The sequence below is a fragment of the Misgurnus anguillicaudatus genome, chromosome 21, assembly GCF_027580225.2.
Source record: "Misgurnus anguillicaudatus chromosome 21, ASM2758022v2, whole genome shotgun sequence".
Classification (NCBI taxonomy): Eukaryota; Metazoa; Chordata; class Actinopteri; order Cypriniformes; family Cobitidae; genus Misgurnus; species Misgurnus anguillicaudatus.
Genome location: NC_073357.2, coordinates 59,084,987 through 59,102,886, shown reverse-complemented (window position 1 = coordinate 59,102,886; position 17,900 = coordinate 59,084,987). Strand labels below are relative to the sequence as shown.

At 37.0% G+C, this 17,900-nt stretch overlaps 1 protein-coding gene across 2 annotated transcripts in view; it reads right to left on the bottom strand.

The window, feature by feature from the left end:
- piezo1 (piezo type mechanosensitive ion channel component 1 (Er blood group)) overlaps nt 1-17,900 on the bottom strand; it is a 143,116-nt gene that overhangs the window by 73,054 nt on the left and 52,162 nt on the right. For both annotated transcript variants that reach the window (XM_073859526.1, XM_073859527.1), the window contains exons 3-5: nt 13,595-13,717; nt 11,496-11,538; nt 10,247-10,400 (exon numbers count right to left, since the gene is read on the bottom strand). In XM_073859526.1, coding sequence (XP_073715627.1) covers nt 10,247-10,400; nt 11,496-11,538; nt 13,595-13,717 — 320 coding nt within the window. The remainder of the gene's footprint in view (nt 1-10,246; nt 10,401-11,495; nt 11,539-13,594; nt 13,718-17,900) is intronic.

Here is a 17,900-nt window from a genome sequence, read left to right as displayed (position 1 = left end):
GAAAAACATCCACAGGTTGAGAATCAGTGACACCATAACAGTTTTTTCCAGACTTGCGTTTGTGGCGGAACATTTGCGATGAGCACGTCCGCATTATATATGCTTAAATGCAACTTAAATGAGGCTCCGCGGAGAAACAGAAACTTTCATGTGAGACAGAGGTAGTGATAAACGCGACGTGCAAACATATGTTTGTGGTGGTCAATTTTAATTTTGTGGCGGACTGAGAAATAAATGAATGGGAATATACAACGACGATCTCACTTGTATGATGTCACAGCAGGCAGCGCAAATATAATGACACGCCTATAATCCCTCCCACTCCGAAGTGTTACTAAACTCGATGGAAAAGCTAACCACGCCAAAGTGAAGTGAGCTGACCCGACCCGACCTAAACTAAACCGTGGGGTTCTATGCAATGGAAAAGCGCCAATACTTTGGGCCCACCTGTTGGCCCGCGACATTTTAGAAAAAATTACTCTTACTACATATTTTTTTGCGAAATGGTGTTAAAATATTAAAACTACCTTCTTAGAGCTTATCAACAATATATAGTTTGTCAAGATTGATGTAGGTTTAGACTATGAAATTGTTTTAAATATGTAAATGTCAAATGTCACACATTACAGTTAATTAATGAACAAATTCAAAAGCTACAAGTTGTGTCAACTCAACATTAACCTAATATTAAGTTGAAACAACTTATATACGTGTAAAACTTAAGCTTGCATATTTTTGCACATGCTTTGATTTTAGAAATACCTCAACGCTGTTATTTGAACCACAATCCAGCAAGAAATTTTAGTGTAAATTGAAATTTGTACACTTGCACTCAAAGGTGCTTAAAAGCCACGTTAATCATTTATTGTTAAGCAGCGTTGAATTCGGGGGCACAGGGGAATACAGAAGCATTACTCCACAACACTGTAAAACAGCTTGTGCAGACTCGTTTACACACACCAACATCTGATCTGCATCAGCAGTGGCCACAACAAAGCCCATTCTCTCAAACCCTCGCTGGAGGCGCAAAGCCTTGGAAAACATTGCTTCAATATTACAATTATGTCATTACAGCAACAATTTCCAAGACAGGTGACTTTTGGCTGGATAAAACCCACTGAAGCTTGGCATTAAACACATCACTGATCAGTGAGTTTTCCTCTCTGAAGAGAAAACAAATATGGCCACAATATTTAAGGGTCATTCCCAACCAAGGTGCTCAAAACTGGCCACTTCTTAGGACCCTTCAGAATAGCGAATTTCAAATGGGCTTCATACTAATTTTCACATCGATTGCCTATGATTATTTGCGCAAAGTACAAAATGTGCAACATTGGCACCTCCTTAATCGGCATGATAAAACCCTAAAAACATGATGTAAGGCTACGCCAGGTCTGATTTTACCCTTCTGCCCCCCTTTAAAAATATAAATGACATTATTATCAAAGATCTTGCCACAGCGAGCATCACTTTTACTAAACAGCTTGTGCAACCCAGATATAATCGGCACTTAAACGTCTCTCTGGTCACTCTCTGGAGGAAAAGCAGCCGAAAAGGAAACAGAGATCAATTCACAGCTATCCCAGACAAATACAGTATTTATATGCATGTTGTGTTGAAAGCGTCTCTATTGTTGGCACATTCCAGCACAGTGCAAACACACGCCTCGTTCGGCACTTGGGCCTCTATTGCTTATTGATCTCATAAAGGATCTATTTTTCTAAGATGACACATAACGGGCCGGCCAATGTTTGTTGATGTTGTTGCCTTGGCAACAGCAGCAGGAAGTTGTCAGAGACCGAGCCAATAGTGGTGCAGAGCAAAAATGGAAAAGAAGAAAAGCGAGTGTGAAAACCTTGTAAACATCACAGAGCCACAAGAGAAAGAGAAGTGAAAATGTAACCGCATTTAATTCATTTTTCTATAAATGAACAGGCAGTGAATCACAGACAGTCAAAGGCAGCACACTACACTAAACAGTCGAAAAAGCCCCACCCATGAGTCATATTATATGACTCAAGTCCCTCTAAAGCAGTGGTTACACAAACTGGGGTGGGGGTTGGTCCCCCTTAGCAGTTTCGAATCTTACAATGCTTCGTACCAGATCGTACCAGAGTTCGATTGCTCAGTTGGTGCGGTTCGTTTGGGCAGGTGAGAATGCAGCAATCAAACTCTGGTGCGCACCAAAACCGGACCAAACAAGCGGTGGAGAGGTGGTCTCGGTACGCTTTTAAACGAACTCTAGAGAGCTTATTTTGTGGTGAGAACACGATCCAAAATCTAACCAACCTAACTGCGCATTTTGGACTAAACCAGCTGCCGTAGTCAGCTGCGCAGTGTATTGTATTGTATGGATGAGGAAGTGTTTGTTGACAGTTTCTATTAGCAATATTAGCACAATGACAGATCGCGGACATACCTGGAGGTGCGAGGTGGTGCGGGCGGAGCCTCAGAAATTTGGTTTCTTCGCCGTTTGTAGTGCATTAAAACGTTGTTTTCAAGCCGCATCCTCGATTTATTCTGAAAATGAACGGTTTGTCTAGAGTGCTGTATACAAACTATGTATAACAACCACGTAGACATACAGCGAGCAGCCGTCTTTCCATGGTGTCTGCTGTATTTTCCTTCTTTTTGTTTACTTCCGGGGTTCCGTTGTAATTTTGCGCACGTTGATTCTGACCAATGGAGAAGCAGTTTAGGAAATACGTTCAAATACATGTGGCCAATGAGTGATGTGGATCTTATTACATGACAGAATTTTGGTTCGTTTCAACTGGTGCGGATCAGAGCAATCAGTGTGGTGTGAAATGGAACCAAAACTGCTAAAAAAGCTGCAATTTATAATTTTTTGCTTTTGGTCTGGAGCAAATGAACCGAACTACAGATGTGAAAGCACCCTAAGTGTGTATTAGTACATGTTAAAAATTGCAAAAAGTACATACCCTAAAGTAAACGATGACCGCGTTTACATGCACCCCAACAATGCGATTACAACGGGACTCCGTCAACACTGCGACCACACCCCACCTCATGCAAACGCAATAATTCGACAAAAACAATGCGATTAAGCTCACAATCGCAGCAAGCACAATCGAATTAAAAGAGCTACAAAAATGTACGGTATGTGGAAAATAATGTGTTTTTGTAACCATAAACCACGTGAACACATTGTATTATACCAAATACACAAAATAACCTTGTTTTTAGCAATGACATAGGTGCTCTTTAAATGCTGAAACACCAGGCAGACGTCGCCTGTATGCACTTGCCAGCTTATTTCAGCTGAACGTTTTGGTTGCTATAATATTTCTGCCTTGTTAATCAGTCGTTGAACGATGCGCCAGTTGGTTGTTGTGATATTTGTCCCGCCCCTCCTCCACTGTGATTGGTCAGCCGAGTGAAAAAGTGACATTGACGAGTTGAACGTTTCACCCAAAGCTGAACATTTATTAAAGGGGCAATAAGTAGGATTTTAAGTGTTTTATTAATCAAAATCAATGTCTTTATTCATAAATATGTCCTTGTTGGTGTCAAATGACCTCTGCCAGTGATCTGACTTTTCTTTGTAAGCTTAGATTTTCTTCTCTTTACTTACATTGAACGGGTAAGTCCAAGGAGGCATCCATATCGTTCTGCCGTATTGATAAACTATAATAGCAGAGAGGGACAAAAAGCACTTGCCTACCAACGCGTTTCTCATTCAGAACACGTGAACCAGCTGCAACGGACAAGGAGATCAGCGATTACATAACGGCTACCGTAGTTGCAACACGCATTTGGAAAGGGGAGGAGCTAGAAAGCACTGTTCGTTTGAATGCAAAATATAATTCCACCACTAGATGGGGGTAGATCCTACTTATTGCCCCTTTAACTCTTTGTGATAAAAAGGCCAAGTGCCATCACTCAGAGTGGACAAAACCCGCCAGCTGCCGGCTTATTTGAAAAGTGTGGCACTTCCATTGGAAGCTATTGAAAACATACGTCAAGCACCGGCGTAAACGCTTTGGTGTGCACGCTACCAGGGTTTCCAAAACTTTATCAATCCGGGACCCACCTAGTTTTTTTTTTTTCATTTTCCTTAAAGGGATAATGTGTAGTTTTTTAAGTATTTCAGTAGTCAAAAGCTAATTTTTTTCATAAATATGTCAAATGACCTCTGGCAATGATAAGCTTGGGACAAAAAGCGTAACGCGTTTCCACAACGCGTTTTCGTTCAGAACACGTAAACCAGCTGAAATGGACAAGGAGATCAGTGAGTACATAACGGCTACCATAGTTGCAACACACATTTGGAAAAGCGAGGTGCTAGAGAGCACTATTCGTTTGAATGCAAAATACAATTTCACCACTAGATGGGGGAAAATCCTACTTACTGTCCCTTTAAAACAAGCAATAATAAAATAAGCATTTTAAAGAGGCTTCCTTAGTTGTTAAGTTTGTTGTTAAATAATTGTTTAAAACACAGTTTGCAAATAAAGTTAAGAAAACAAATTGTATTTGCAGTATACAGACAGACATCCGCAACACACGTGGCCAGCATGAACAAGCTAAGCAAAAGCAAAGCACATTACACGTGTCAATGCAAGTGTCATCTGTGCTTCAAACGTGCCACTTGCGCATCCGTGAAACCAAAGCACTAAGAACGCAAACTTCATCCGTACTTTAAACACGTAATTTAACAAGCAAACCAATAAACAATTGTCATGGAAACCCATTACTAAAAAATCCCCCTTTACACGATGATGACTATCCGTGACAGCGCCCACGCATATTTTAATGTTTCGGTTTTATTTCTGTCGATAGTTTAACTCTTTCGCCGCCATTGACGAGATATCTCGTCAATTAAGAGAAAATGCTTCCCCGCCAATGACGGGGTTTTCCGTCTTTCCGCAATACCGCTATTATCCACCAGGTGGCGCACTTCCGCAACGTATACAACCCGGAAGTAGCGCCTCACGTGAAAGAGAAAGAACTCTGTGTATGTTTTAAAGATCGCTCTGCATCTGATCTCTATCAAAGTCCTTCGCAAAAATTGAATTATCTCAGCTTTTTGCTCAAAATTGGGTGTTTTTGAAGAAACCTACCCATGTTTGAAAGGTGATTACAAGAGAACTAATGAAGGTAGGATGAAACGTTTTTTTTTTTTTGTTGAAAGCAGAGGGTCTGTTTTTTCATCTTTTTTTAAAAACGCAGGCGGGGAAAGAGTTAATAGACAGACAAATCGTTATAATTTAGGAATGAGATTGTGTGGGTGTTTGAATCGAGATAAAGAGCCGTAAAAAAATAAATAAAAAAAGCTTATTTTGTCCAAAGATGACAGATAAAATCATATATCCACCAAGTAAAAACTGACCTTTCCTCATTGATCTGAATGACTTTAAGGGTCATTTATACTCATAGCACGCCCAAGTTTACACTTAAAGAGCGTTTGTTCACCCCCCAACCCCCTATGTGAGCAATACTAGTATTAAAAAGCTCCAAGTGTTCATGCAAATAAAGCTTTTTAAACTTATCTTGGTGCTGTGTCAAATTGTGCAATTCATAATCACCATCATAATATGATTCAAAACAAAACTGAGACTTTAGGTGCCATGTGACTTTGTCTCCAGAGCTACATGCTATTATCAGCACATTATTGTAATAATGATACTGCTGTAGTTTCATTCAGCTTAGCGTGACCTCATTTTTCCATTTTCAATCCTGTTAAGCACTATTACACTGACATTTTTTGGGCATAAACAGTACTTGCTGTGAACTGTTGAGAAACTGCACGTTCCAAACAGATCTAATTCGTTTTGCATGTACAGAGACTCACACGATCAACATAAAGGCCTTTCTGCATATAAAACTTCAATGAAGGTACAGCAGTCCAGGTGTGTACGAGTGACAACCTCTCAGAGTATTTTTTTAAAATATGGTTATGTCTGATATATATATATATATATATATATATATATATATATATATCAGTTTGACTGACCAACATATAAAACAACTAACCATGATGCACACAGACAGGTAGTTCTCAAAATCGTTACCACAATAATAAATCGTTGTGCAACAAAGTGGCTTTCATTCCTGTACATCTCTGTGCATTTAAAAGTGATGACGTGACAAAAAATACAACCAAAGCAGAACATGCAGTGCTGGAGGGCTTCTCATTCGTGTACTTTTAACTGCTTAAACAAAACTTTAGGAGGGGAAAGAGGGGTGGTGTAAAATTAAATGGACAAAAAACAGCACAGGAGAATCTGACATCAAAACAAGTACACATTTCGAGCAAAATATTACCAAAAGGGGTTTACATAAAAAAAAAAAAACATACAGGGTATACTGTTCATAATGAAGACAACAATTATACTTGCATATGATTATTAAAAGTTTGTGAAACACCAATCGATTTGACTTCCTGTCAAATTTGAATTTCTAACAAAATTAAACCATGCAAAACTTTTTGTTCAAATACCTTTTGGGGCAACTGTATCTTTAAAAGATTTTTTCCCAATCTTTCCAACTTTGTCAAAACCAGTTTAACTAGTTCTTTGAACACTTAATTAAACACCCTGGGAACAAACATTAATTTCCCACGGGACCCCTAAATCCTCAAAGGTGGCCTGAGGCTGAACGTAGAGCAGAATATATTTACACTCGCCTCCATAAATATTGGAACAGAAGCATGTTTTGTGTTATTTTAGCTGTTTACCAAAGTTAATTCCAGTTCCAGACATAAAGTGAATATAGCTTTACTTAGAAAGTATTCACATCCAATTTGGAGGAATGGTTTAGGAATTACGGCCGTTTAAAAAGTAACTCCCTCTTTTTAAAAAAGCCAAAAGTAATGGAACCGTTGAGTTTAAAACTGTTTTATAAAGATATGGGCTATTTGTTAAATCATTTGAAGCATGTTAAAGGTCTGGAGTTGATATTAAGTGTGGCATTTGCATTTGGAAGCTGTGACTGTGATCCCAAATCCTGCGGTTCAGGGATATCTCCATGCAAGGGATAGAGAAAAAATGTAGGTTTCCAAAAACATAACAAATCCATTAGAGAGATAGCAGGAACCTTAAGAATAACCAGATCAACATTCTTACTAAAAATAACACACTGGTAGGCTCAGCAACATAAAAATCCTGTACTTCTATAAAGGATAACAGTGGTGAATGGTCGCATTATCCTCTCCATGATAAAGGAAAACCCCTTCACAACATCTAGAGAAGTGAAAAATGTATCTAAATGTTTCTGTCTTCTGTTACATCACCAAAAAACACCAGCAATCCAGTGCCTTAGGACAGTGGTTTTCAAACGGGGGGCCGCGAGATGGTGCCAGGGGGGCACCAGTTTTATGTCATTTTATGAAATACATTAATTTATAATCAATTCTGTGTAGTTAAACCTAAAAAAAATAAGGCTACTAACCAAAAGCACTACTTTTTGTATAATTTTATGTTTTTTTTTTATTAAAATGTTGAGTTTTAGAACAGTTTTTTGTCACAAATTTTCTGTGGGGGGCCGCGAAGGAATGGACCATACACAAGGGGGGCCGCACGCTGAAAAAGTTTGGGAACCACTGCCTTAGGAAACCATGCATGGAAATGCAATCCCACTGCCTGAACACTATTTTACTGAAGATGTTGTCTGCTGATACAGTGAGGAAAATAAGTATTTGAAAATCCTGCTATTTTGCAAGTTCTCCCACTTAGAAATCATGGAGGGGTCTGAAATTGTCATCGTAGGTGCATGTTCACTGTGAGAGACATAACCTAAAAAAAATCACAATGTATGATTTTTTAAAAGTTTTTTTAAGTATTTGATTAAATAAGTATTTGAACACCTGAGAAAGTCAATGTAAATATCTGGTACGGTAGCCTTTGTTTGCAATTACAGAGGTCAAACGTTCCCTGTAGTTTTTCACCAGGGAGATTGCGACTTTGGATAGCTCTTTGGTCTTGGCCATGTTAGTAGTTGGATTCTTATTCATTGTATGGGGTGGACAGGTGTCTTTATGCAGCTTACGACCTCAAACAGGTGCATCTAATTTAGGATAATAAATGGAGTGGAGGTGGACATTTTAAAGGCAGACTAACAGATCTTTGATGGTCTGAATTCTAGCTGATAGACAGGTGTTCAAATACTTATTCGCAGCTGTATCATACAAATAAATTGTTACAAAAATCATACATTGTGATTTCTGGATTTATTTTTAGATTATGTCTCTCACAGTGGACATGCACCTACGATGACAATTTCAGACCACTACATGATTTCTAAATGGGAGAACTAGCAAAATAGCTGGGTGTTTAAATACTTATTTTCCTCACTGTATCATGATATGTTCTTGGCCTTCTCCATTATTTTTATTACAGGTTGATATTAGTTTAATCTCTCCAAATAAAGCTTTTTTAAGAGTCTAATCCCCTACATTTTGTGGTGAACCCTCTGTATTTCTCCTTGTAATATCTTCTCTTTATTAATTTGATAAACAATGTCATCTTTACCTCCTGGAGAGAGTTCTTCATTTGTCGGCACATTGTAAATGTTTTTCTTGATCTTGGAGAGTATAATGCGATCATCCACCACTGCTATATATATATACATACAGGATTTTTATGTTGTTGAGCTTACCATTGTGTTATTTTTAGTCAGAATGTACCAAATTGTTGATCTGGTCAATCTTTGTTGTGGTTTTGAAACCTAAATGTGATCTGTATCCCTTGCATGGAGATGTCCCTTAACCACAGGATTTGGGATAACGGTCACAGCTTCCAAATGCAAATGCCAATATCAACTTTAGACCTTAAACAGGCTTCAAATGATTTAACAAATAGCCCATACTTATCCATTAAACAGTTTTAAAGCCATCTGTTCCAATACTTTTGGCCTCTTTAAAGGGGGAGTTACATTTTAAACGTCTGTAATTCCTAAACTCTTCAGACATTCTGGATGTGAATATCCTCTATGTAAAGCTGAGAGTGTGCCCTTTAAGACAACATTCATTATATGACTGCAACCGTAATACATTTTGGTAAACAACTAAAATAACACAAAATGTGCTTCTGTTCCAATATTTATGGAGGTTGTGGGGGACGGACGTCCAAAGCGTGCGCTTTAAACCTATTGTTTTGTATCAGGATGCTGGTCATTCAGTCATCAACACAAAAAATACATTGTTTTACAAATTTCCACAGAACAAAGACAAAAATTGTGGTTTGTTAAAATTAAAAGGAACATATGACCTAATTTGATATGAGAATAGCGGATATATGCCTGTTGGCTAATCGCTCATTTCTCATGTTGTAACCATGTTTACTAAAGCAATAAACCCCGAGAAGCCTAACAACGCCCCTTAGCTGTTATAAAATGCACTGGTAACCCAACGCTTCGAGGGGTTTATTGCGTTTATAAAACGGTTACTTCATATGCATAACGTTAGCGGGATTTTATAAAATAAAACCCAAATAAGTTGTAATTATATTAGTACAAATATTACTCTTCCGCCAAACAAAGTAGTTCCTCAGAATCAAGTGTGACTGAAACAGAGCGCAGTTCACAACCAACCAACACAAACGCAGCAAAGACACAATGAAAATATGATTAAAGACTGTGGTGTTTATTTTCATAAATCAGTACGCAGCAACAGTGGCGCAGTGATACTTATGTAATGTGGTCTGAACCGTGAGGTTACCGGTGTATTTTATCACGGCTTAGAACGCGTTTCAACCAATCAGAATCAAGAACCAGAACTGGCCGTTTTATAATTTTCTTTAAAACACTACAGCTGCATCCAAAAACTCTAAATTGCTGCCTTCTGCGCCAGCATTCCAAGGCAGGTAGGCATCAAGGCATGTCCGAATCCAATGTTAGGTTTACTTCCTGACTCCTGAGATCGAATCCCACAATTCTAGGCGTGTGCGTGCATGTGATCGGTTGAGCCTGGTCGAGTTTGAAAAAATTAAATGACGGCCAAGAAAGCGGCTGGAGCACAAATTTAGTGTAAATAAATGTATATTTTCACTTTTTACACCAGCGTTTCTCTTACCTGCCTTCATGCCTCCGAAGTCATTGCCTCATGAGGCAGCAAGGCAACAAGTCAGTAAGTTTTCAGACGCAGCATAATAGTGCAACTATACAATACTTTATGACTTTATTTTTTTTTTTACTTCTGTTATCAAGACTTATCTTTTGTGCATTTGTGCATACACCCATTAAATGTTTCAAGCACAAAGTAAATGTAAGAAGCTTGGCTCACCTCCTGCATAAGAGCAGACATCTGAGGTACAGACCCTTCATCTCTCTTTCTCAGAAGACGACAACACAGTATCAGAGTGACCAATGACACCAGGAAGATACCGAGATCTGGGGTCAGGAGCCACACCACACCCCACGGGTCATCCAGGGGCAGCCTGCAGGGTTAACACCAAATTACACCTGATCAATCTGATCTTATAAATCAAACAGCAAGAGGCACTTGCCACAGATACTGTCGTAGGGTTTACTACATAAATACAGTATGAATAACATTTAGTATTTTTGTTTTGTTTTAAGTACAAATATCTGAAATTTCTTAAATCAAGATGCATTTTTATGAGCAAAATGACCTAAGAAAATAAGTCTAGTTTCTAGACAAAAAATAGTAAATTTAAGTGAATTTGTGCTTAAAACAAGCAAAAAAAATTGCCAATTGGGTAAGACATTTTTTCTTGAATTAAGTGTTTAAGGAAAGAAGTTCATGATTTTTTTATTCCATTAGCAGATTTTTTTGGATTGTTTTATGCACAAATTCAGTTAATTTAGATAGTTTTGTCTAAAACTAGACTTATTTTCTTAGGTTATTTTGCTCATCAAGAAAATTAATCTTGATTTGAGTTGTTTTAAGTACCTATATTTGTACTTAAAACAAGACAAAAATACTAAGTACACTGAAAAAAATGATTCATTGAATTTAATCAATTTTTTTAAGGTAAGTGGTTGCAATCAATTTATTTAAGCTACATTTAAACAAAAAAAATTAGTAACGTAAAATAAAATATAAAAAATTTGTTTAAATGTAGCTTAAATAAATTGATTGCAACCACTTACCTTAAAAAAATTGATTAAATTCAATGAATCATTTTTTTCAGTGTAACAAAGTAATTTTTTGCAGTGTAGAGGTCTTCTTAGGTCTGTACCTAACCCCAAACTCTGAATCACTTCATACTCAACCCTGACATGCATTAATTAAAATGAAATGCATCAAATTTAAGGTCAACAAAAGACAATTTTTGTAAAAACTAAATCAAATGAAAGGAGATTATGGACTTCTCTAAATAATAGTGTTATTTTAATGGTTGATATGATTTCATATTATGTTCAATTTAATGTAATGAAGGGAAATTTGTGCTGTATTATTACAGTACATGACCACTGGGCCCATGACCCCAACAGGGTAACCTGCTATTTTTCAAAGGGGTCAACATGACACTTATCATAAACAGACTCCTCATACATTCTCTACATACCTGGACACACCGATATGTCTTGATAGAGTCTCCCATGTGCTGCCTACAGAGAGAGAGAGAGAGAGAGATTTTATCTTGATGGTAAAGCAAGCCAAAGTGCTGGACGTTGTCTAGAAGGTCATAAAAGCGAAGTCGACCACAAAAACCCTTGCAAAGCTACTCGAAACATTTCCACTAAACTCAGTGTCCGTAGAGTCGGCCAAAGGCTGCGAGCCCTGTGTGGGTTTCAAGTCAGACTGGAGACTTCCAGTAGGTGTGTGAATCTGCCGCTTTCCTCTTTTAAGGGAAGCAAAGTCGGCGTCCAGACCACAAACATAAAGTGAGTCTGATTATGGTGGCTTTTTAAACTGCTTAGGTATCATGTCATGAAAGTGAAGAAACTCTACTTACATGACTTTACAGAGTATGAAATGTTTCTGGATCAACAAAGTTTGTTCATTTGTTGCATTTTAAATAATTTATTACACCCCTGAATACATTTTGTTGTAATAAAAATGTTGAAGTTCAATTTTATTTAATTTGCATTTATTTGTATGGCACTTTTCGCAACGCATACTGTTTTAAAAGCTGCTTTAAAGAAAATGCATCTCAATGCAAATGTTTATCTCAGAAAATAAAGTTAGAGTAGTTTTATACATCCAAAGCCTAGTGTGAATGCACCTTTTCAGAATCAGGCTAAATATAATAATCTTACAAAACTGTAAACATTTACATCTTGTTCTTTATTTAAAAAACTAAGTAAACATTTATTTAATAAAAAAGTGCAAAGAATCCTAGGGGTGTTGGTTTACATACAAAGTCAATAGACGTAAATTTGTGTCAGGCGATGCGAATGACACAAATTGGGCAACAAGATTGCCTTGGTCATGTCTTTTGCAAGTATGCAAGCCAATCAGTGAAGAGCTTATTGACACGTCCCGTTTAATATGTTCAGTACAGAAAATGGAGAAGAGCATGGTTTTATTTGCGTGAGTGAAAAACAATTAATCCTGCAAGTAATCTAAAGCGAATATCACAATACGAATACTTAGTTCACTTTTGGTGTGCACACAACAAGTATTTATTTGTTGATATTTGAAGCAATATTTCACTTTTAAATCAAGTATACTTGTTGTTTTTGCTGACGTAGTGTATTGGCAAGTAAGACGTACTTGCAGTTGTGTCCAAGTGCATCATTACATACACTAAACATTCACTTAATAAAAATAATGCAATGTAGTCTAATGGTGTGTGCACACCAAAAGCGAATTTAATTATTTGCGCAAGTAGATTACAAACAAAGTCAATTTAAAGATGCAAATAGATGTGAATTTGCGTTGGGCGATGCAAATAGCGCAAATTCGGTGACACGATTGCCACGGCCGCATCTTGTGCAAGTTTAAAAATGCTAAATTTGCATGTATCGTTATGCAAGCTAATCAACGAAGAGCTTATTGACATGTCCAGTTTGACATGTCCAGTTGTATCAGAAAATGGAGAAGAGCATGGTTTTTATTTACGCGAGTGATGCAAAAAACAATTAATCCCGCAAGTAATCTAGAGCGAGCAGCGCTACGCAAATATTCAGTTCGCTTTTGGTGTGCACAAACCATTACAATAATTTATTGGTTGATATTTGAAGTAATATTTCACTTTTATAAAGTATACTTGTTGTTTTTGCTGACGTAGTGTACTGGCAAGTAAGACGTACTTGCAGTTGTGTCCAAGTGCATCATTACATTCACTAAACATTCACTTAATAAAAATAATGCAATGTAGTCTAATGCTGTGTGCACACACAAAGCGAATTTAATTGTTTGTAATCTACTCGCGCAAATAAAGTAAATTCAAAGATGCGAATAAATGTGAATTCGCGTCATGCGATTGCAAATAGCGCAAATTCTGTGACATGATTTCCACGGTTTCATTTGCTTGAGTAATGCGAAAAACAATCCCGCGAGAAGTAATCTAGAGCGAGTAACGCTACGCAAATATTCAGTTCGCTTTTAGTGTGCACAAACCATTATAGTATTTTATTATACTATATAGCAATATTTCACTTTTATTAAGTATATATATTTTCTGCTGATGAAGTGTACTGGCAAGTAAGATTTACTTACAGTTGTGTCCAAGTGCATCATCGAGGCCGGGGACAGTATACAGACATATCTGAAGAGAGATGTGCCCTAATATAAAGATCAGGCTGGTGCAGAACAGAGCTTTGATGTAACGTCCAGTGTGTCCTGTAAAACACAGATGAAAAACAGTGGGAAAATTAAAAATGATGGGAAGAAGCATGGCTTCAATTATGATAAACTTTAACAAACAATATCTTAACTGAACAATGAGATCTCAACTAAAGTGTTGGATTTGGGACACTATACATAGGTGATAACTATGAAAGTTATACTATGCATGCTCATGCAAGATATATAGAAAACATTACTCACAAAAGCATATCGGACTCACAATTATTGAGAGACGGTTTTAAGTATTTTGTATTTATGGCTATTAAATACAGTGCTGACACTGGCTTGTTTTCTACTGATTTATTATAAGTAAACTAAAAACTGTGATGTATTTGGTTGCATTTAATTTATGATTTCAGTTGACTTAAGTTGACTCATGTTGTACTATTAATACTAGCATCTACGCCCGTCTTCTCTTTAGGCTTCCAACATACAGTAAAATAGTTTTTCTCACTGGTCTACAGTTACAGTAATAGCAGAAGTGAGCTGGACAGCGGGGGAAGCATCGCTCTGGGAGCTGCATGGACATATTTGCAGCAATTTTAATTATATCACATGGTTAACATGCTTCTGTAATAACACTCCTCTAAGCGGAGCTGGCCATAAGTGCCTGACATTTCTTCTGATGATAATGCTTGAAATTATAAAAGCATTAATTATCTAGCCATTTAGGGGGGTTTCCTGGACAGTGTTTAGATTAATTCAGGACTAGGCCTTAGTTATATTAGGACATAAGTAGCTTTTATAAAAAACACAAAGCTGTTGTGCATCTTGAGACAAAATATTAGCACTGATATATGTTAAGATATGTGTTTTAAAGCAGCTCAATCATGCATTTCAGGATAAGCCCTGTCTGGAAACCCCCCCACCCCTTAATGCATAAACTCCCCTGTTTATAAAAAATACAATTATAAAATATATTAGGTGAATTTGAGCCCGGATTGCATTAAAAATACAAAACAGTTGGGGCGCAACGGATAACAAATTTAGTTTGTATGTGTCCTGTCAAGAACAGAAAGATTTTATGTTCGCTTGCTTTTTAACTCATTCACCACCAGCCTTTTTGAGAAAAGTTGCCCACCTGCATTTTTGTGATTTTAACAAAAGTTTCACAAAATTCCTTCCAGGAAAAATTTGCTTTTATAAATATATAAACATACAAATTATATCAAATTAAAGAACACACCCTCTGCTTTCAAACAAACAATAAACAAACAAATAAACAAACAAAATGGGGAAAAAACGTTTCATTATATATTTACTTTTTCCACTTAATTTAACCACTGAAATATGGATATTTCTCTTCAAAAATACAACATTTTGAGCAAAAAGCTTTAAAAATTGCGTTTTTGTAAAGGAATTTATGTTAGAGATCAGATTAAGAATGACGATCAAACATAAAGGCAGTTAAAATAAATCATTAAATCTTTTTAACTTCCGTTTTTGATAAATTCGGTTTGGCGCCATCTAAAGCAGTATTACACTTTCACTTTGAAATTCGTCCAGAAAGGCGTATTTATTAGTTAAATATTAACTCATAATTGACGAGTTAAAATGCGTCTCTCCGTGTAACTTTCAGGGCTGCAACAATTAATCGCGTGTCCCATTAAAAATGCCTCTGAAATCGATTCAGAATCGATTTTGAATCGAATCTGTGTTTCGGCATTTGATCAGTAGGAAGTCCTTATCAATCTATAATCATTATGAGTCTGAGCCGTTTATAACGTGCATTTAAAAAGCAACACTCGTTAAACAAAATCATTATCACGAAAATGCTTGAAACAATTTGAAGAACAGCGATATAAATATTCCTATTGACATTTCCTGGAATAGCGTTTGTAATGCTACTTCATGGCACAAAGGGAGTTTCTGCACAAGAGCGCCCCCTGGCTTTGGGATCTGCCGGGATTTCACCGTAATTCATTCAAATTCATTCATTGATAAAACGCACATTTGCACGATTAATCGTTACAGCCCTAGTAACTTTTCAGTGCACTTTAACGCGCACGCACACACAGACGGAGGGCGAAATCCAGTGCTTTGGGTAAGAGATGCGGAATAAACAGTTGCTACACATAAACTGAAAATGACATTGGTTTTCAGTCCTCTGTTTGCCAGATGTATTTTAATGGACTACAGTATGAGACACAGTAGCACAACTTTCTCTAAAGTTTACACATCAAGAGTTCTGATCTTTGAAGGGCATAGAGACGATAACTTTTAATTGCAGTTGGACCGGACACATTCAATCGCATGTGCGTCTGTGCGTACAAAAAACTGCTTACTTAAGCGCCTTTTTGCGGTTAAATTGTTTAAAATCACTTGAGTTTTAACATTTGCAAGCCTTTGAAACACGTGCAAATGATAAACTTTCCCCATTTATAATTCCCTATGCGTATAATTCCGCAAACTGCGGTTCGTGATCCGTATACGGATCATGGATCAACTGCGATCCGTTACAACGTACAAAACAGCAAATGAAGACAATCCAAAATACAGGATAAACAGGTACCTATACCTTTCCCTGACTGTTATGCAAACAATAAAGTGCAAAGCTAGTGCAAAAAATTTCTACTGAATATGGCATCTGCAGAATTGACCTTTGATTGATGTTTACAGTGTGCATTTACTTTATAGGTGTGCATCAGTAATGGCTGTCACAACGACAGCTGCATGAGTTCACAGAACATCTCATAACATTTAATTACAACATTTAGTCACCCAAACATAAAATTCCTGAAATAACTTTTCAGCTCAAAGTTGATACATGTGAATATTTAACTTAGCAGGTATTAGGAGAATGCAGAGCAGCTGGGATCAGAGCATCAGAGCTGGTAAAATAAGGTTTTGCTTGGATCTACAGAGGAGTAAAGGGAACGGCGACTCCCTCTGTGAACTTACAAATGCATTTTACCCAAACTCAATTAGCAGACATTATAGCTGGTCAATGAGGGACATTAGGACAGATCTCACTTACACTGAATGACAGAAAATGGTCGTACTGTATGTATTAGAGCTGCACGATGATGATAAAATTCATAATTGTCCATTATTCAAGTTGTTTATTCATGTTATTATGTTGTAAGTAAAAATGCCAAACGAATGGCGAAGGACACGTCAACTTATCAATTTTAAATTCTCTAATACACCACTGTATTTGGTGCCCACACATACTGCTGAAATGCACAGAAATGACACAAATGGACAGCTGTAATTGAGGCTTTTGGCGATTATGTAATCGTTTCACTTGCAATAGTTTTTTGATTAATTGTGCAGCCCTAATATATGTACAACATTGATAAGAGGCTAATGAGCAACCACCCAGAACCTCCTAAAACCATGGCTGGATTAAATCACTCACGTTTTCTACAATGAGTCAATATTTCGTTTTCTGAACATTTTAAAAGTATATCTGTTATAAGTGAATCAGTAATCTGTCAAATCAGCATTTAAATGGACCAAAAACAACAAAATCCCAATTTGATTTAAGGGACATTTAAATTGATTTGATTGGCTTTTGGATACAGCAGTGTTTACGGATTACAAATGTATCTATGAAGTCTGTAAGATTTGACCAAAAGAACAGACTCTGTGATTTAACTACCCTCAATTCAGAAAGGATTTGAGTGTTTCTACCATGCCTGTTGAATTTTGCTTAAAGCAGAAAGTCCACCCTAAAACAACATTATGCTCCAACACTATATTTTATCACATATAGTTGATTGTGCTGCATTGTACTACATAATTCTGAACGTTCTAAATGGGGGCGGGTCTTGAGGCAAGATGACTGACAGTAGATGATAACGTTCTTTGATTGACAGCTGCACAGGATGAGCTTAGCTTGCTTTGCTCATGTTCAGTATAACAACAACATAATAATAACTTTCTACTTAGTTTGTTTACCGCAGTTACACAAAACAAGCAACAACTAAGCCAAATTATGTTTTAGATATTTTTACCATTTATTACCTTATTACCAACCTTATTACCTGAGTCTGCGGAAAAACTGGGCTGAAAACAGTACTCAAAATCTTCCTGAAGAAAGTGCTTGCTGCATATTCAAATTTTCGAGTAATCTGTGCTGTGTCAGCTGAAGATCAAGTTGATGTAAACAATAAAAACTCCTGGTGGCCTGAATTTGTTGTCCTTGCATCCACATACTGCACAGGTTGTTCAA